The 20,666-nt window shown below is 34.1% G+C and overlaps 2 protein-coding genes across 4 annotated transcripts in view; one reads left to right on the top strand and one right to left on the bottom strand.

Moving 5' to 3' along the window:
* The window catches only part of LOC141449336 (uncharacterized), a 408,876-nt gene that overhangs the window by 87,586 nt on the left and 300,624 nt on the right, over positions 1–20,666 (bottom strand). For all 3 annotated transcript variants that reach the window (XM_074118643.1, XM_074118645.1, XM_074118644.1), the window contains exons 3-4: positions 16,708–16,831; positions 8,084–8,169 (exon numbers count right to left, since the gene is read on the bottom strand). In XM_074118643.1, the coding sequence (XP_073974744.1) occupies positions 8,084–8,169; positions 16,708–16,831 (210 nt within the window). The remainder of the gene's footprint in view (positions 1–8,083; positions 8,170–16,707; positions 16,832–20,666) is intronic.
* LOC141449335 (uncharacterized) lies at positions 2,188–6,143 on the top strand. Its single transcript, XM_074118642.1, has 2 exons — positions 2,188–2,458; positions 4,892–6,143. Exons 1-2 carry the CDS (start codon positions 2,424–2,426, stop codon positions 5,970–5,972), a joined length of 1,116 nt encoding a protein of 371 aa, XP_073974743.1. The 5' UTR covers positions 2,188–2,423; the 3' UTR covers positions 5,973–6,143.

The raw sequence follows: 20,666 nt of genomic DNA on the forward strand, positions 1-20,666 counted from the left end.
CTCCGGGCGCTAATGACCTCAGCTGTTGATGCGCCAAAAAAAAAAAAAAAAAAAAAAAATAATAATATTACTTTATTTAAAAAAACAGAACAAAACTATACTCTTGAACAAAATCAAACAAGTAATGTACAGCATGGAACTAGTCCGTCTGCTGGAGGTCGACGTAAAAACAAAATATTGATTCTTATTATTATAATAAAGCAATATACAATATAATTAGAATATAATACAAGTTGGGAAATAATACGAATAGATTAATAAATACTCAACGAAGACAAAAATAAAATTAAATGTCAAATAAATTATAATAACTGAACAGAAAAAGAAATCTGAGATTAAAACAAAAATAAAATTACTACCTCGGACTGACTATAAACAGTAAAAGAAATATAAATATCTTGCAATATGAAGTGGCGAAAAGAAAATACAAATAAAATAAATAAATAAAAAATAAATAAATAATAATAAATAAAATTAAATGAGTAAATGAGTAAAATAAATTAATAAAAGGTTAATATCAAATATAAATCAATAGTTGAACTCCAAAACCAGCTGATAACGATAGTGCCAAGCGTGTCGGGCAAATTTAATTAAATTTTTAAAATTATTACTTAGCTGATCAATAAATTGGCTTTTCGTAAAGGAGGCTGAGTTCAAGTGCAACCGACGAAACTCTGCAAGTATGGTGCACTCGGCCATGAAGTGCACAATATCCTCTTTAACACGCGCATTACATAACGAGCAAATTACCACCTCCCTCGTCCATATTGGAGCACCATTGAGATACAATAAATCCCCTCTGATCTTAAAAAGCCACCTTAGCTCTGTCAATGACAGACCCTGAGTCTGATCAGAGATTAAGCTAAACATATCAACGTTATGTTCCAATTGTTTGTAAAATACGAAACGAGAGGAAGAGGCAACTTGCTCGTACTGCTCATTCTGAAACTTAATTGTTAGTCTGTTCAACAAATCATTGAACATCTTTGGCCATTCACTTACATTGTTCAAAGAAAATAGCGAATCGCAAGAGAATTCTGTACACAAAGTGTTCCACAACTTGAACCACAGTGCATTACTATTAATGACTCTAAGGGCGACCATTTTAGAAAGACGGGAATCCGGGAGTTTGAGTAATTTGAATATGTAATTAAAATGTAGCCTAAACGTGAATAGAAACAGTTGATCCACCTTAGTCTCTAAATAGAGCATGAAATTAGGGGTCGTCTTGGGTAGAGCAAAAAGTTTTCTAATAAAAAAACGCTGTGCCATTTCTAATTGCTCAAATCTCTCATAACCCCAGACTTGACAGGCATAACACAGAATAGAACGGCAGATAGAGTTAAATAGTTTGTATTTTACGGAAAGAGAAACTGAATTTTTGAACGTCCTTTTAATAGAATGTGAACACTCAAAATGAATTAATAAATATTAATAATTTCTGGAATATGAAATAATGGCAGATCAGAAGTTTAAGGACTTAAAGTCGTAGATTTTAGTTCATTATCTTGATCCAATGTTTTAATCTCTTATTCCCTAAAAATGTGATCAAGTAATGTAAATCTTTTGGTTAGGTTACGATCAAACAGAAGAGGCAAGGAGGAGGGTGAGGGCGCAAAGAAAGATTCAAAACAAAATTGGAAAATTTCTGTGTAGACAACGTAGCGCCTAAACGCAGGCACCGAATTTTATAAATAAAATGTTTGTTTATTTATTAGTTCGATTAGAAATTTTAATTGTTCCTTTTGGGGATGGGGGCTTTGATGATGCCCATCGATGCCCATAATCGATAGTTAAATCCTGACACCTTTTTCTAAGATAAAGAGACAGGTGGCTTGGTGGAGAAATTAATTTATTGACAAATATTTAGTATTTTATTCGTAAGATTTCAGAAAGATTAGTATCTGATGGAAATGGCGGACATCATCATCAATTCTGGAAACCTTGAATAACTCTTACCCAAAATTATTCGACTCATTGATTTGGTTAAAATGGTTCAAAAATCCAACCATTACTCTTATTACGAGTTCGTAGTTTGTGAATTTCAAGCTGTATCCAATTTTATTTTATTATTAAAATATATCCAACAGTCTCCAATTTAGATTTCAATTAAAAAAAAAAAATTGTAGCAAAAATAAACGCCAAAAAAAAGTCAGCATCTTTCATCTAATAATCTTAATCAATCAAAACATATGTTTCCTGAAATGATTACATTTTAAATTCTTAGATACTGCTATTATAAATTAGAACATCATCTACAATCAACTTAAAAATGAAAGCAACAAACAATGGAATTTTGTGAACAATTAACTTAACGCCGACAAATGTAACATTAACACACAGCTTCATTAACAAACATGAACGTATAAAATTCGAACATTTTTAATTGAATCACAAGAGTGGGAAAAACTGACTGGATAAAAATGACTGAAGAAGCTCACGATAATGAACATACTAAGTGAGTAAAGATTGGCTATTCAATATTGGTAGGAATATTATCTTGACTCATTTTCAAGAATTTGTCGCGCTGGAAAAATATAATTATCCATTTTAATAATTGAATAATTGTTTTTTATTGTCTGGCTTGTGCCTTTTCCCTAATCACCTTGCTCCTGCTCCTACAAAGGTTTAAATCTGTTGGCAAAATTCGGAATTTGACAGAAATTCCTAAGGTTGAACGATAGATTGTTAATCACTTTTAGCTTTTCTCAAAAATTGCTTTTAAGATTTTTCGGGCAATTGGTATACGTACATACATACATATATGTTGCCGTGAAAGACCGAAATTGCAGAATGTCAAGTTTCACTTAGTCGCTTGGTGTATATCCGAAATATTTTGCTAAATCTCCTTATTTCTGACTTACACCGCCAAATTTTTACATTCACCAAGCTCGATAGTGGGTGTTGAATAAAAAATATTTTGGTTACGTTTTTAAATCATACTTTATAATTAAAACATATGATATGAATATATGTCAAAACAGCAGAAAGAGTAACAGCGCATGTAAATAAGCTGTTAAAGTTAAAACGAACTGTAGAGGAAAAGGTGGTAATATAGGACGGGGTTAGAATTTGGGATATCCCTGTTTTTGTGAAACCATAGTGCTATCTGTTAGTTTTTGGTGCCTTACTACTCTTTGAGGTAGGCTTAGTCGGCTGCAGAAGGCAACGCGTCAATCGAGTGGCAGCATAGTCCAAGAGAGGACCGTGTTCATTTTGTCAATGCTAAAAAGTTTTCTTAAGGTTGATTTTCCTCTGCTTTTGGTTAATACCGAGGAAAGTTAGAATAATCTCCCTTAGACATTAAAAATGTAGAAAGTAGAGAGTTTTAATTGTCAGTATTATGGATTTCAAATATGGATATATATTGGGAAAAAAATGAGGTTAAATTGTACGCGGTGTATGGGTGGTATTATGGGACAGCGCTGTCCCATATAACAACCTCGTTAATCGTCTGCCGAACAAATGTGTAAGTGGCACTGAGGACGAAACTAGTGTTTTATAATTTTTTTTTTTCTACAGGGGCCTAAAAAGATCATCTAAAAGATTTCTTGACATTTCTCTAAGAAAACTGATTACACCCTAATTTTTATCCCTAATGTACGATAATTGTGTAAAATATAGTTTTGTGGCATATTTAAGTGTTATTTTTACAATTCATGGGGAAACGAGAACATTAACTATAATTATTGTGTGTCCCATATTACGACCACACTTTCTGAAAACCCAATATGGCACCACGACAGACTTTTTCAGTGTAACTCCAGACTTCTTGCTGTAATCCATTCAGGACTCCAAATTTACAAAGATAAATAATGTATGTCCATGATTTTACTTCAGAGTAGATTTTAAATTCAGTAGTGTTCAAAATATGCAAGGTAAAAAAAGACTGTCCCATATTACCACCTTCTCCTCTACATTCTAAATGAGAAAAGAAAAATAATACCAATAATAAACTTACTTAATTGTTTGAAAAAGAAAAATGAAAACAATTGTCTTCTCGTTCTGCAAACAACAGTGTTCCCAAAGGTGGACAACAAATAGATGCCACGTGACTTCAATCACGGCAGAACAAAGGATTCTCTGATGACATTGGCTTCTCGTTTCGACCTCTACCAAAGCACTTCTGTGCTTGTCGACATATGATGGTCCAAATGTGTAAGAAAATAACCAAATACACTGTCTTTCACCGACGAATTGTTATGTTTTGACATTCATCAAAGAAAGTCGTCATTCACCGATTTCGGTCTTTCACTGTAACATAGATACTGCATAGACATGGATTTATAACTTTAATTTGAATAAATTATGCAGCAAAATTTCTTTTAAGTTTTCGGTTTAGTTAGTTTGAATTTAGTATAATTTATGGGATTGGGTTGGGAAGGTTTCCCTGAAGGGTTATGTTGACCTGTACAGTTTTGCAAACTTAATGATGATGGTAAAAATTAAATATGACTCAAACATTTGGATTCAAAAGAAAGTTTGTGAGATAGATTTGAGAATGATGATAAGAGAAAGGGAAGGGGTTAACTAAGTGGTTAATTTAAACTTAACTTTTAACTACAAGGAGGGGATTACGTCAGTGTTTAGTAGTGTTTAGCGTACTGGATTCCAATTCGGAGATCTCTTGTTTTAAATTAAATTAAAAATGTAAAATAGAAAGAGCAAGGGGTTGTGATCGGCCTAAACCTTTATATCTTACCTAGTCTGCAAAGCTGTTCCAGAGACCAACCCTAGCTGAGGAGCACCTGACCCTCTATCACTAACGACCTGTCTTTACAGCAGAAAATTTGAATGTTCAATAAGCACTTGTGGTCAAATAAATTTTCAAAGCAGAAACGTAAAAGAAAAGTGCATTTAAGAAATTTATTAACTTACACTTTCATTTCAGCTTACAGATAACACGAGTGAATTTAAACGAAGACGAACTAAGTCTAAATGAACGCCTTAAATGTTGGGAGAAGTGGATGAGCTTGGATCAATGGTTTAATTTTGGCAAAGAATTCAATCACACTCTCTATGAAAATTCAATTCTAGGTTCAGGAAAATATTTTGAAAATTATAAAAAAGCTCAAGTAACCAAAGAAACTATTGACAGAGAAATTAAAAAAATGGAGATATTAAATCTAGTACTTCCAGAAAAGAAACTTCGGCAGTGTGATAAATATTTGTTTGTAGATGATATTCTCCCGTGTACTACTCAACCAATACTGAGTAACGTGGCACCGGCTATGGATCTGCAAGCTTTAGATCTCGCCACAAAAGAAATATGTAATATATCATTCAATGAAGAACTTATCAATGACTTTGTGAGTTCTAACAATGTTGAGAATTCATTTGATCTTGCTGCTTTAGATGTTATCGTCGGACTATGTGGTGTAAAACAAATTTTAACCTCTAGAGATTGGATGGTTCTTCGAGATTTGTACGTAGAATTTAAAGTCACGGGCATTATAAAGGTACAGAAAGTGTGCACTGCAGTCTTAGAAATGATGCCCAGGACAAGTCAAGTTTTTAGACCTATGGCCAGGGTTGCCTCTCCTGCCAAAATGTTGTCCGCACTTAAATTTGGAACACTGTTATTAAACCTTTTTCATTTTTGTTACTCAGATGCTATCAAACTGGTACAGAAGTCAAACCAAATGCATTGGAATGAAGTAGAGCCTAATTTGATAAGTGGAAGGCATTTGAGTATTTTGACTGAAAGTAATGTGGATTTAATCAGAACTGCTAAGGGGGATACGGCTGCTAAGCAGACGAAGCTGACTAATCAGTCAAACAACGATCATGCCAGTAAACAGTTGAAGAAGCAGCAAGGGCCAAACAAAAAGGTGCCGATGACTAAGAAGGCCTCCCATGTGGAGCCAGGATCGGTGCGGGCAGGAAACAAGAGTTCTTTGGTTCCTGCGTTTAGGAATAATAAAAAAAAGTCTGTAAAGAAAGTGAATTCGAAAGTGCGTGTGAAAAAATGAAAAAAATGAGGAAAAATCACCAGGAGAACCTGGTGAAAAATCACCTGTCCATTTTTCAGTTTTCCAAAATAAATTCAAATGTTTTCATCGTTACAACTTAAGAAAATTATAAATTTCCTGTTATCCCTTGTAATTTCACAAATATATGTATCTTTTTATCAGTCATAACAATCAATGTGGACCGATGTTAAAAGAAATTTTAAGTCTCTCGAAACCTTTGATGTTTACCAATAACTGCACCTAACTTAGTAGTTCAGTTTGAAAAATCATATCCATGCTTGAAATAAGTTTGTAAAAAGGGGTGAGATGGATACATCATAGCCAAAACTGGAGGTGATTAAAGAACAACGCAGTAAGAACGAAGTGGTCTATACTTCTAGACAATCCTAGTTGAATACCACCGACTAAGTTATGTAGGCGTTCGACTTACCAGGATTCGTAATTACCTTCAGGTCCACCACTTCAGAACTGGAATTGCTTACATACTCAGTACTTTGCTTACTAATCTTCTCAGTACTTAGAACTCATATCTGGTAAACGTCTTGAGGTGTGCCCAGAACTCTTTGTTGATAAACAAGTTTCGACAAGCGTGCTAAAACTTTTAATTACCAGTCAACTTTATATTGGGCTCCTGTAGTAAAATGGCTAACCTCCTATAAGTATAAAAAAAAAAAAAAAAAAAAAAATTGGTATTTCCTGACAAGAGGCGTTGAGATTATGACATATTGTTCACATTAACAGGCACCACGGTAGCCGAGAGGTTAGAGGCGAGACCTGCGAAGCTAATATGTATTGTGGTACTGAGTTCGATTCCCAGTCTTAGGTCTTGGATTTTATTTAATGGTTATTAAACGAAATGTACAGTTTGCTAGTCGCCTCCGTCCATGACACCTAATTGGTAGTTAGACGTAAAGCCCTCCTGAAAAAATAGGCAATTATTGTACTTTACTTTTTTACTTTTTTTATTGTTCAAATTAAGTCTGTTTTCCCTGAAATTCAATTATATTTTATTGAATCTGTATTGTTTATTTAAGGTACATTTTTCTGTCATCTTGCTTGTCTCGCTTTAAGAAGTGAAATCCCTAATTGTTTTCTTCCAGATGATTGGAATGAACAGAACTTATTTTCCCACTCAATTTTCTTTAATAAATTATAATAATAGGCCAATTATTTATCGAGTGCAGTAGAAAAAAAAAAAATCTTATTTTCTTAGAAATGTTATTACAGTTGGAAAAACAAAAGAACAGTTTGAGATATTTAAGGCTATTTCAGCGTTATTTTTCCAAAAGAAAATCTAAGTAAGGAAAGTAAACATGTTTTGGCATATTGGTTGCCGATATGGGCATGTATATTGGAGAGGACGGTACTTTATGTCAGCGTCGAATGTTCTTTATTTGCTTTACGAAGGTGGTTAGTTATTTTGAAAAGAGCACAGACCTCCTGCGGATGTTCTAGCAGTACGCCCACCCTAAACAAGAACTAGTGTGACAAACATGTCGACCATTTGAAACCATTAATTCACTGTAAGTTACTGGTCATGGCAGTGCAGTTAAATGGACCTGAAACCGTAGCATGCAGAAACCAAAGCTGCTTTAAATCAATATCTAACTAATTGCATCTCCATCTGAAATTGATTGTCATAAATTAGCTCAGTACTCTTCAATCGGAAATCCTACTTTTTTGCATCATGTTTTTAATGAGAATTCATTTTTTCTTATACAGCATTTTGTTTTAAGGGTGAAACGAAGTTTGATATTCAACTGAACAGTTCATTTAACCTGTCTTACAGCATTGCAGTTCCTTGTGCTACTCATTCGTTAAAAACGAAAACAATAACAATTAGAAATCACAATAAGTAATAACGATTAGGGTGCCATAATTCCATAGATTTTCTCCTCTCAGAAACTCTACCAATTTGCGTAATCAACAGAGCTGAGATCGGTGGCCAGCAATGCTGCAAAGCCAATATCAACAGACTTGTGTAAGACGTTGGTAGGCGTTTTTATGTGTATTCCCACGTTTTTCTCTTTGTTCCGTTTAAAAAAAAATGCATTTAAAACCAAGTATAATCGATCGAGAACAGAAATATGGTCGTTATTACTAATACTCACTGTATATAGTCCACAGATTAGTGTGAATGATGTCAAAATGCCGATCACAGAGCAACCCAGGACAATCACGTTGAATATCATAGTTGCTGCAACAGACAAACATCATTTCAGATCATTACAATCTCTATAATATATTTAAAAGAAGTTTAACGATGAGTACAGAAGCTAAATTTTCTATTGATTTAATAACTTCTCTTACTCCACTAGTATTACGATTGTCCAAATTTTAGATTCTAAGATTTCCAATATCTATTTTGAATCCCCTGTGTCTGAAATAGAGAAATTTGCAAATTGATCTATGCATGTGTGATGGGTGTGAGCTGCATAACTAGAGAATGGAATTCGAATCGGTGGCATCATGGTGCCCAATGCAGTATACAGGTAAAGTAAGCTTTTGGTAAAAATTGACCAATGTAAAGTTCGACTTTAATGAATCGATTTTATTCTAATGCAATCTTTATAATTTCATTGAAATCGAAATCTTGGAATAGAAAAGTAGCAAGTATCTGTGAATCTAGCCATTTGCGATGGGCTAGAATTGTACAATCAATATACTTTCAGCATCATCAAAATGTTTTTAGGTACTGTAATCTTGATTTTATTCTCACGGATTGTTTGTTCCTTACAATTCTGACAGGTTTCGATCTTTCATTTACAATATTCATTACTACAGGCAAGTGAGGCATCATATAAAGAATATAATATCTCTAACTGTATCATAAATGAAGCTGTACACTGCTGCAATGTGAGTAGCTGTCATATTGTCTAATTCTGATGAAACGAAATTGAACTCACTGGTAACAGACAAATCTAGTAATAATTTATATAATTCTAATTTGTACTCAGAAGATTTGAACCCACAGTTCGAATCTTTCAGCTTTCAGCTTTTATACTTTATGAACTACACTACTAATTAGTTCTTTATAACGCGGGTTAGAGAGTGAGAAATTTATTTAATGGCGTAGAGTAGTTTATTTTTTTATAAGAAGAAAACTACACTTTAAGAGAAGAGCTGAACGAGATATCCACTTTCACTTTGCTATGTCTAGATAGGAGTTCAGATTATTTTAATGCCCAAAAAATAATATTGTACTTCAACTTTATATTAAATTGAATCCTGAAATGGAAAACCCTCTGAATTTAAAGAAAATTTAACAAACCAACCCAGCTTTTGCTAATTTCTACATTTTCTTTATTATCGTTCATTTTATTTATTTAAAATCGAAAAATTTACATCAAATGCGATACTAGAATATAATAACATGATGATCTATAAAGATTATAACCAGTGATATCATTGAAGTTGAAGATCATTGATGATCACGAAACCGCTAGCGCTTCAATCGTTTGAGGAGAGTATTGGGTAAAGTTAGGCTTGAAAGTTGTTGAACAAGAGGTTCGTGAAGATAGAACAATGATTGGTGGAATCTAAGATAGGGGAATTTCATTGGGGTTTTATTGGAGACATAATGAGAAGCATTGGTTATTTTTTTGAAGGATTTTTGGATTGAGAAGAGTGGTTTCTGTAAGATTGGAATGACTATAGCGGCACCCCACAACACTACTTCGTATTCCTTGATTTTAATCCAAGATCCTCAGTCATATAATTTAAAAATGTTCGCGGCCACGGTTGCTCTTTAAACTAGTTAAAAAAATAAAATAAAATTGATCCCATGTTCTGAGCTATACGTACGAGTATATAACAAAATAAATTTGGGGAATTTATTGAGAAAATAATGGAGAATTCACCTTTTGTGGGTTTAATGGGTTTTGCGGGTTTTATGATTTTTTTAGGTTTTATGGGTTTAGCGAGTTTAGTGGGTTGATATAGTTCTAATTCTTTATTTTTGTTTTTAAAAAAAGTTGAGAATTTGAATGAAGGTTTTAAATCTATCCCATACGCATTTGTATATTGAACTACGAGGGTCGTTTGAAAAGTCCGTGCAAAGTCAGAGAGATAGCACCACTGGCGCGTATCGAGGTTATGTTTAGTTAGTAGCATCTCTTGGAAGAACACACACCAAGTTTCAGCCAGATCGGTCTATTTCTTTGTGTTTGGCATTCGTTTGAATCGAGGAAGTCGAGTGATTTTCAAAAAATGGACGAAAAAGAATTTCGTGTGTTGATTAAACACTACTTTATGAAAGGCAAAACGCCCCAGGAGACTAAAGAGAAGCTTGATAAACATTATGGTGACTCTGCACCTTCAATTAGAACAGTTTATAAGTGGTTTCAAAATTTTCGGAGTGGCCATATGGGCACAAGTGACGCTGAACTTTCTGGACGCCCTGTTGAGGTTACTACTCCAGAAATCATTGATAAAATCCATGATATGGTGATGGATGACAGAAGAGTGAAGGTGCATGAGATTGCTAGTGCTGTGGGCATCTCGAATGAACGGGTACATAATATTTTGCATCAACATTTGGACATGACAAAGCTATCTGCAAGATGGGTGCCGCGATTGCTCACGTTTGACCAAAAACGAAATCGTGTGAAGTGTTGCAAGGACGGTTTGCAGCTGTTCCAGAAGAATCCGCAGGACTTTAAGCGTCGTTTCGTCACTGTGGATGAAACATGGATACATCACTACACTCCTGAGACCAAAGAACAATCTAAACAATGGGTTACCAAGGGGGAATCTGCGCCAAAAAAGGCGAAGACAGATTATGGCGACTGTCTTTTGGGATTCGCAAGGAATAATCCTCATCGACTATCTGGAAAAGGGTAAAACTATTACAGGTGCATATTATTCATCGTTATTGGACCGTTTGAAAACCGAGCTGCAAGAAAAACGCCCACGATTGGCCCACAAAAAAGTCCTTTTCCATCACGACAACGCACCAGCTCACACCTCAGCAGTTGTGGTCGCAAAATTAATGGAAATAGGGTTCCAACTCGTTTCACATCCCCCCTATTCTCCAGACTTGGCTCCCTCGGACTACTATTTGTTCCCCAATATGAAGAAATGGCTGGCGGGAAAAAGATTTTATTCAAACGAGGCGGGTGATTGCAGAAACGAATGGCTATTTTGCAGACTTGGGCAAATCCTATTATTCGGAAGGGATCAACAAACTAGAGCAGCGTTGGACGAAGTGTATAAGCCTAAAAGGAGACTATGTTGAAAAATAAAAAAGGTTTACCCCAAAAAATTAAGTAGTTTTTATTTTTGCACGGACTTTTCAAACGACCCTCGTATTTAAATTAAAGTTTGGAACTATGAACCCAATTCGTATATTGCAATGAAATCTTGCGCATAGAATATTGCATTTTTTAAAGTAAATAAATTATTTGATTTGATTTTGTTAGCAATTGTCCATAGTACAGAACTAAGCATTAAAACTAAGCTCGAAACCTTAAATTATTTGATTATTTGAATTGTAAAGAAGCGTTTATTTGGATGTTGCACTGATCGCTGGAGAAGAGAGTTAAACAAATTCCCAATGTTCCCGTATTGTTACAGGAAGTGACTAAAAGAAAACTCACTTCATTATAAAAAAATGGATGGTTTCGGGAAATCCAGTTGGAAAAATTACAAATTAGAAAAATACGAATAAGGCTTCAAGAGAAATAACTCTATAGGCCAATGAATTATCTTCAAAATTAAAATGCTCTAGTTAATCAATATTATGCTTAAAATTCCATTTTATGTTTTTAGGAGGATCTGTAGGCGAATTGAGAAGCTTTTATTACCTTTTTGGTCAAAATACTGTGTAAACTTTTAGCACATTTTGTCCTTGAATGAGATTTTTAATGATGGGTACGAGTAATAATCTCGTCGCTTGTACGGTTAGTACTGTAGCTCCTTCGCAAGATGATCAAAAGCATTGCCAACAATACTAACTGCTCGCATCAAAAAGGGAGCCTTGTTTTATCCTTTTAATAAGGCATTAACTGGAATGGAAATCAAATAACTATTCATGAGTCTTTTGTATAAGGTTTACACCATTTTTTAAAGGTGAAAACATTTTGTTACTGAAAATTACCATTCAATAACTCTAGCTGATAACATTTCTGTTAGTTCAATACCTCAAAAATGGTAAGCAAGTTAAGCAATTAGGTTAGAGTAGGAGGATTTCAATTATGAACTTCAAGAAGAAAAAGGCAGTTTTATTTTGTTGCATAACACAATAATACTGGTGAGCGCATCAATTTAAGGCGTCCGAATCGAGTTGATGGCAAGTTTCATTGAGAAACAAAGGACCATCCATGGACTTATAGAAATTACAGCCGTATTATTGACGGAAGTATGTGGTCACCGGTCACCATGAATTCTGTGTGAAGTTTGTGGTATGTTGAAAAGTTCCAGGGAACAATTCCAGGGCCTTAAATAAAAATTAATAATAAACTAAAAAGCAAAACATCCATTCACTCACTCATCGTTAAATCTTCCAACCTTAAGGCCGAAAACTTGTAGCTCAAATTCCATCTGGATCACACCATGCCCCATTGGCTTCATAATAAAATGGCGCTCTTAAAATTTTTTCTATATTCTCTTATTTTCGGCCAAAGATTGTATAGTAAAACAAATGTTTTTAAATCTTTTCACTGAATTTTCATGTTTTGAATTTTCCGGAATTTAGTGTTTTTAAAGACCTAGAAATTTAAAGGAGTCTTTTTAAGTATCGTTTCTGTGCGTAATACGTGAGTAATAGATCTCTTTAACAAAAACTTACAGTTTAAAAAGTTAAGTACTAAAAGGGCTGATTAACACTGCATTGCCAATCCGAAGTCAATTTGAATGAAAAATAGGAATGATCTCATAGCTATCCCGAAATGCTCTTAGATATGCTATCCCCACTCTCTCACTATTTCATAGTCACGAGCTGAAGACTGTGGAATTCTTAGTTTCTTTTTGCAGATTAGTTTACTTGAATCATAAGAGTCATTTTGACTCCAGATTGGCATTACACGTAAATACATCGGAGTCATTTCAACTCCTGATTGGTAATATAAGTAGAATTTCTGTTGTTAACTTGACTCCAGATTGTTGCCAAAATACTTATTTGATTTTAAATAATTTTCATAGAAAGTATCAAGGCACAAAAAAAAAACCTCTTTCTAGAATTGATTTTCTGTGCGAATTGCAGCAAAAACTTGCAGCGAATTGAGTAATTTCCGGACCCGTGTCAACAGCGCACAGTAATTGAAAAATAGTGAATGTAATTAAAAAAATGAAAAAGCCCCTGATCAGAAGGCAGCCAATCAGCGTTCTAGAAAATACTGAATTTACTGCGATCCTAAGTTGAAGTTAATTCCATCTTTGTGAAATGTTAAAGCCGATTTGAGGACAAAATTTGTTTTTTCGTTCTTAATTCCTATTCTTTCTCATTCTTTAATGCAAATTTTATCATTAAAATTGAAATCAATATAAAAAAAGATAAGAATAAATTATGAAGTCTATATGACTCCTCATTGGCAATAACTGACTAAGTTCGAGCATTGGGAATGCAGTGTTGTTAAAGGGCAAAAGGTACACAAAACACCAGACTACCACTCTCAATTCAAACATCTGAAGTTACCCTTGAGATGATCCACGCTATGATCATCAATAAGACATAGTACAGCTTGATAGTGGCTTTTATTGACTCGAAGAGTGACTAATTCTCCCCGTAACTTTCCGAAGAAACGGAAAGTAAAGTTTATTGCTTTGAATTCAGGTAAGCACTATCTCATTAAAGAGGGAAAGTGACCCTTTAATAATTCTGGATTACTTTTAACTCCTATATTTTTTGCAATAAACGTATTATTACTTTTATTTTTGTAAGGTAAACCCTTTAAAGTTCCTAGCATGACATAAAACTTGTGGGTGGTATTCTTGAAACCGAATAGCTTCATCTTACTTTAAGACACATCCTGTAAGCAGTCACGCTCACAAAACCAAGAAGGTTACAAACGGACAAGCGAAAGGTTTTATTACTAATAAAGTGTGAGACGGGCCATATAATTGAAGCGTCGCTTGGTATTTAGCTTTATTTTATTACTCCGTAATTCTAGTCTTATTATTTTCTTTTCAATTCGCAGAGTTGATGGTTCCAAGAATATTGGTGAAAGGATCGTCTAATTAAATCAGGGCAATTTTTTTACATGCACACCTGTACCCCGAAGTTTTTCCTTTACCTGAGTGTAAATAATTTTGTCGAGGTATTGAGTAATCATAAAAGGTGACAGCTAAGTCTTTAGAGGGTGGATACCGTCGTAGGCACCAAGCATGACCAGTCTGAGTGTCACTTGTAGTGACTAATAATGAACGTAAGATGATCAATATGAATAATGGTATTTTGCCGTGTGGTATTCAGCTTATGGTAACGTGGATGCTGAACGCTTGCTGGAATCACTGAACTGGGTGATTCGTAAGTCTTTCTGCTGAGGACCATATCTTCCCAAGCCTCTTCTTTAAAGGACGGTAAATGGTATCCCTATCACTTCTCTCCTCCAGACAATGGACAACTGGTTGCACCCTACACATTCCTTCAATCCCATCAATCTTACTACAGTAATTTTTACCCGGTCATTCCTACTGTCAATGTGTTTTCATTATTCTAGTATACCAGCAGTTAGCCGGAGGAAGAGTTACAATAACGTCTCTAATCGTCAGAGTCTACAGAAATATGTGAAATTTCTGATATCGTGTGACGTATTAGCGTTTCATATTGTACTCGAGTGTATCAGTGCTATTTATTTAGTATCGAAGGTGCAACAATAAGCAACTAAATTTTTCGTTCCCCTTGAATTACACGCCATGTCTGGAAATATGATTAGAAAAAAATAGACACTGCATCATATAATATTGTTGTTTGCAATAATGCAATTGAATCACCCAAATTATCAACTTCTTGAATTTAATTTTTATTTTTAAACAGTTCTAGCGTGAAACGCTCACACATTCTCTATCTCACATAATGCATCATTTTCGTTACTGACAATGTTGGTATCACTAAAGCTCTTATTCTATAAGAACTCCTAAAGTGCAAGCATTAAAGCTATTACTTCCCAAAATTTGTGATATTTTTGGAAGCAAGTGAAACAAATTTTCGAACCAACATTTCTTCTTGTGCCTTCTGCAGATCCGATGTCTTCGTATGAATTGTAGCTTAAGAGGGATTGTGAACCTTTCAGTTAGCATCTCCAGGACATTAAGTTGGAAAATTCTTATTTATTAATCTCTCTCTTTCAAACGCTATCACTGAAAGGTGCTTGTTTCGCAAAGGTTGATTCTCTTGGAGGGTTGGCGAATTTTTACATTTAGACAGAGTCTTGACAATGTTTTATCCTTAAAAAAAAAACAGTATAATTATCCCTTTCCTAAGTATAATTGTACCTTTCCTAAGTATAATTGTACCTTTCCTTAGTATAATTGTCCCTTTCCTTAGTATAATAAGTTCTCGCATTGGAAGTATTCTTTGTGAATTAAAGATATTTTTGCAACGCCTTATTTATTCTGAATTGATCTATTAAACTATCGTTTTGACTGAAGCCTCTTCTCCATAAGATATGATTGAAGCTCAAACTTTAAAATAACTAGAAATCCTTCAGTCTCATTCTACACTCATCAATCTTGGACATTAGACGGTCAACCAGAATGATATTTCTTGGCCAGACTGTCCCCGTCTGATTAGCCGAATAGTTAATGCAGCTAGAGACAGAGTTATCACTTTGAAATATTGAAAAAATCGAATAAAATGCTCATAGATGAAAAGAAAACACAAATGTAATAAATTCAGAAAAATGCCTTTGACAAGTCGAGTAGATGATCTAGCATGAAATTTGGCATTAATAAGTTTAAAAGAATGCAATAATCTCTCTATATCAAACATATTATTTTTACCGAATCTGGCTAAGAAGAAAATATGAAAGGAATGTTCGATACATACGGATTTTGTCGTTTAATAAATATTATATCATCATTGTAAGCTGGAAGTTTTTGTTAAGATGTATAGGGTTTAATCTATAACATTACCAATTTATAAAGTTATAACATTCACTACAATTCCTGTCTTGTGTATACTTTAAAATACCAAACGTTTGTTTAACTTGAAAATGAGAGGAATATATACCTAAACTTGACAATCAACATTTTCAACATCATATCGCAATGAAAACTTATCAAACATTTGTAAGATATCTGCCATGGGCAGGTTGGTGGATCTCTGAACAAGTTCCTAACTTTAGGCAAAAGTTTCTTAATCTGTCAAGTAAATTTATATTATATATATATTGTATTGTGTCAAAACTAATTCATACAGCTTGAAAATGCCGATAATTCTTTTATATTTATCTATCTTCCCAAATATTTATTGCAATAAGCAGTTTTCAAGGCGTGTAAAAAAATTTTATATATTGTATTTCTTTTAAGTTAAAGGTGTTTTTAATAATAATTCGTAAAATATTGCTCACAGAAGAAAATGCAAAAACTAACTTCTAATGAAAGAAAGAAGATGGCTGTTATTTCCGTTCTGGCAGCCCAAAAAGAAATACATAAAACTACTCTGTGACTATTCTTTTTTTTGTGATAGTTTCCTAGTCGACATCAATATTCTTTGAAACACCCTCCATTTTATATGTTTAAGAAACTAATAAATATTTTTGGAGTCATAAAGTTTCTGAAAGAATGGAGTACTCACTGTGTGATATTTGGCCAGGCTCTAGAAAGGAATTACTTTTTGGTACTGTGCTATTTCCGCTCCAGTATTGTTGTTCCTCGACTATAAACCTTGCCATCACTGTAGCCGTGAAACCGTAGTAAAACTAGAAACAAAACAATATAAAACATTATTTTATATTTAGCAAAGAACACACACAAAAAAAATAAAATACTACTTAAAAGTAAACATAGAATGATAATTAGGGAACGGATTCGTATGTATTTACATATTTTTTTCTAGGCAATTTACAGACGTTTTTCAACTAAATAGAAGTATTCATACTGACACTTTTTAAGCCGTTTGAGTCTACTTTTATTTCACATATTTCCACATATTTGGATGTTATCGCATATTTCTACATATTTAATCAAAATATGTACATATTTTTTCATATTTTTCATTTTGGGCATATTTTCATAATTGGGAGGTGGTTGACAGGAACTGTGAACCACAGACTGTAGGGCTGTGAATCACAGTGGGTACAATGGTTATTGTAATTTACACAGAATGCTGCTAAACAGTGACGGGCACTTGTTAGTTCTTTGAAGTTGTCTGACGTTGTCTGTTCTTTCAGCTCGTTCGTTGAAGTGTCCAATTCATTTCGTTCGGTCACTTAGTGTATTCTTTTTTGGGTGAAATGCCACGAACATCGGCCTCAAACAAACAACTGGTTGCTAAATATCTTCGCGAGTTTCCAGCAGAACTTTTTCGAAGTGATGGAGACATTTTGTACTGCACAGCTTGTGACAAGCGCGTTTCTTGCTCTCAACGTTCCCAAGTCACCCAACTTATTGCCACCGGATCGCACATAGAGAATAAAAACAAAAAGAAAGAGAGGACGTCCTATCAAGCCTTCCTTACATCTCCATCATCAAGTAAGTCTACTCTGAATACAGATCTGTGTCGGGCTTTGGTTAGAGCAGATATCCCTTTCCACAAACTTAAAAATCCTCATTTCAAAGGATTCTTAGAGACCTATATTGGGAAAAAAATGCCTGACGAGAGCACTCTGCGGAAAAACTACCTGGAAGATATCTATAAAGATACACTAACCAAAATTCGAGAACATAACAAAGATGGACCGATTTGGGTGTCAATTGATGAAACCACTGAAGTTCAGGGCAGGTATTTTGCCAATGCAGTTATTGGAAAACTTGACAGTGATGCTGATGTGGATTCAAAGCCATTCCTTTTGAACTGTGAAGTTCTCGAAAAATGCAATCATTCCACCATTTCACGATTCTTCGATGCCTCAATGCATATCCTATGGCCCAGTGGAGTTTTGAACGAAAAAGTTCTTTTGTTTCTCTCTGATGCTGCCCCCAACATGGTCATGGCTCGGCAATCTATTCAGGTATTTTATCCTAAGATAATTCATGTGACGTGTATTGCTCATGCCTTGCATCGAGTAGCAGAAACTGTCCGATCTTTGTTCAGTGACGTAGATTCCTTAATCTCCTCGGTTAAAAAAGTGTTCTTAAAAGCACCAAGTCGCATTAAAATGCTAAAAGATCTCTATCCAGACTTGTGCCTTCCACCAGAACCAATATTGACAAGATGGGGTACTTGGCTGGAAGCAGCTTGAAAATTTAACACATCGTTTTATAAATAGTAAAAATGTTCTTTGTTATATAAATCATTATAACTTGTAAAAACAAATTATTTTGTTCCTAATAAATTATTATAAATTGTAAAAATGTTCTTTTCTTGTATAAATAATTATAACTTGCCCCCCCCAAAAAATCCATTTTCATTAAAAAAAATGTCCATTTTACTTAAATATTCCAGAAAATATTTTAAGAAAATCACATATTTTCCACATATTTGACGAAAAAAAATGCATATTTTAATTAAATATTTGGCATTTTTAAATACATAAAAATCCGTTCCTTAATGATAATTATCCAGCACATAATATATTCAGAAAAAATAAAAACTAGGCTGAGTTTAGATTTACACAAAATTAATTATATCTGGACCAGAGCCAACAGTAAGCTCGTTCTCTTGAGATCTTGCTAGGTGTAGTAATATCTGCTGGAAATTTATGTGTACAATCTTTTTAAGAAGATTATGTAAGCTGTATTAAATTTTGTCTTAATTTCGAGTTTTGATACCTCTTCAATATTTAACGTTACAAATTATTTTATGTCCTATTTTGTGGCTGCGTCATGGACACGGCCGTGTGTTGTACGTGAATACGTTTAGGTAACGGGTTATATTTTTTATATAAAATATTTTTATGTATGTATTTAGGATGAAATCAAGGAAACAAATAATTACTGTGTTACAATATAACTTTATTAATTATAGATCTGTGATAAGAAAATGTGTCGATGTAGAAGCGATTTAATCATCCACTTGCATAATTTCAACCACTCCAGCTGCAAATGTACTGACTGACATCGTTGATCCGCTCGGCCGCATTCTTTTACGTTCCCGGCACAGCTTGACTCGGTTATACGGTGTTTTATTATTACCATTCGTTTGTTCTTGAGTAGCCCTTTCCAACCGTATATGATCTCTGTATTTGGTTTTGGCTTTTCGACGCGTATAGGCCGACATTATATATTTTTGATAATATTTTTTTTATTCTAACACCTTATTATATTCACTGTCACTATTTTACACTAATGTTATATATACAATCAATAGATTGTGACGACAGCTAACGATTCAAACTTAAACGAACATCGTGGCTTCTCCGAGTCAAAAGTTATGCTAATTGCAAATCTCGATACGCAGCAAAATGATCTCAAAATGGCGGCGCTTCCTCCTCCACCGCGCGCGATGTGTCACAGTCCTCGCTAATCGTAATGAATTCTTTGATCCTTTGGCTATCCAGTGGTCTAATTTAATTTTGGATGTAGACGATAGATTCGAAACTATAATGCCAAACTGTATCCCCCGATTTTGTTATCATTAGGTTTTTTGGATTGCCACAATATGAATCAAATTTAAAGACGTATTCACGTCAATAAATTAATATACAATATAGTTTTACTTTCTTACCCTTTGTCTTGCAGGTTTTTAACTTGTAACTTATGATTTGAGGCAGGATGAGAACAAAAAAGTGGTTTATCCGTCTGGAAGTGTCTACATGTCATAACTATTGTAAAAAACTGAACATCGCAGAGGGGTCAAAGTTGAGATTTTATTTAAGCGCCACTATGGAACATGGTAATAAGCTTTTGTACAATATTAGCCGACCAGATGTTTATTTCAGAATCAATTTTTGGAAGTTTTCAAGAAAATGGCTCCAAGGTTCTTTATACATGGTAAAATTAAATAAATAAATACCCAATTTCCCAGACGGGCTTTACGTCTATTAAAATTAGGCATCGTCCTACGGAGATGATAAGCAAACAGGTTACCATAAATTTCTCACATTAACCATTAAATAAAATCCAAGGCCTAGACTGGGAATCGAACCCAATACCCTAAACCAGGGGTCGGCAACCCGCGGCTCGCGAGCCGCATGCGGCTCTTTTATCCAAAATGTGTGGCTCTTCAGCCTGCCCAAAATATATCGTATATTTTAATTTTATTGAAACGAATGAAAATTCCATTTATTAAAAGGTATTTTTTCAAAAATAATTTTAAATGCGATAAGTTCGAAATTGAATAGAATTATACAATATCAAAATAAAGTTACTTGATTTATACTGTAAGACTACCGCCTTTTCATTCGTTTAGTTATTATTTATTTGTTTATTACATTGCAATATGTGAAAATAAATATATAAAACATTTAAATGTTATTGAATATCATAAAATAATAATTTGTGAATACAAATGATCTACAGAATTGTTCCCACTATCATCCTTGCGGCTCTTGGTAAGATTTATTAAAATTATTTAAGGAAAAATGGCTCTCTACTTAAAACCGGTTGCCGACCCCCGGCCCTAACACATCTTAGCTAACCGCTCGGCTAACGTGG

This window comes from Rhodnius prolixus, unplaced genomic scaffold, assembly GCF_049639745.1.
Source record: "Rhodnius prolixus isolate KJV_2025 unplaced genomic scaffold, Rpr scaffold_2, whole genome shotgun sequence".
Lineage (NCBI taxonomy): Eukaryota > Metazoa > Arthropoda > Insecta > Hemiptera > Reduviidae > Rhodnius > Rhodnius prolixus.

Bases quoted from the DNA above. Each gene is read 5' to 3' on its own strand.
- LOC141449335 (XM_074118642.1), top strand. From the start codon at position 2,424: ATGACTGAAGAAGCTCACGATAATGAACATACTAA. The intron at 2,459-4,891 runs GTGAGTAAAGAT...CTTTCATTTCAG, and splicing joins CACGATAATGAACATACTAA to CTTACAGATAACACGAGTGA.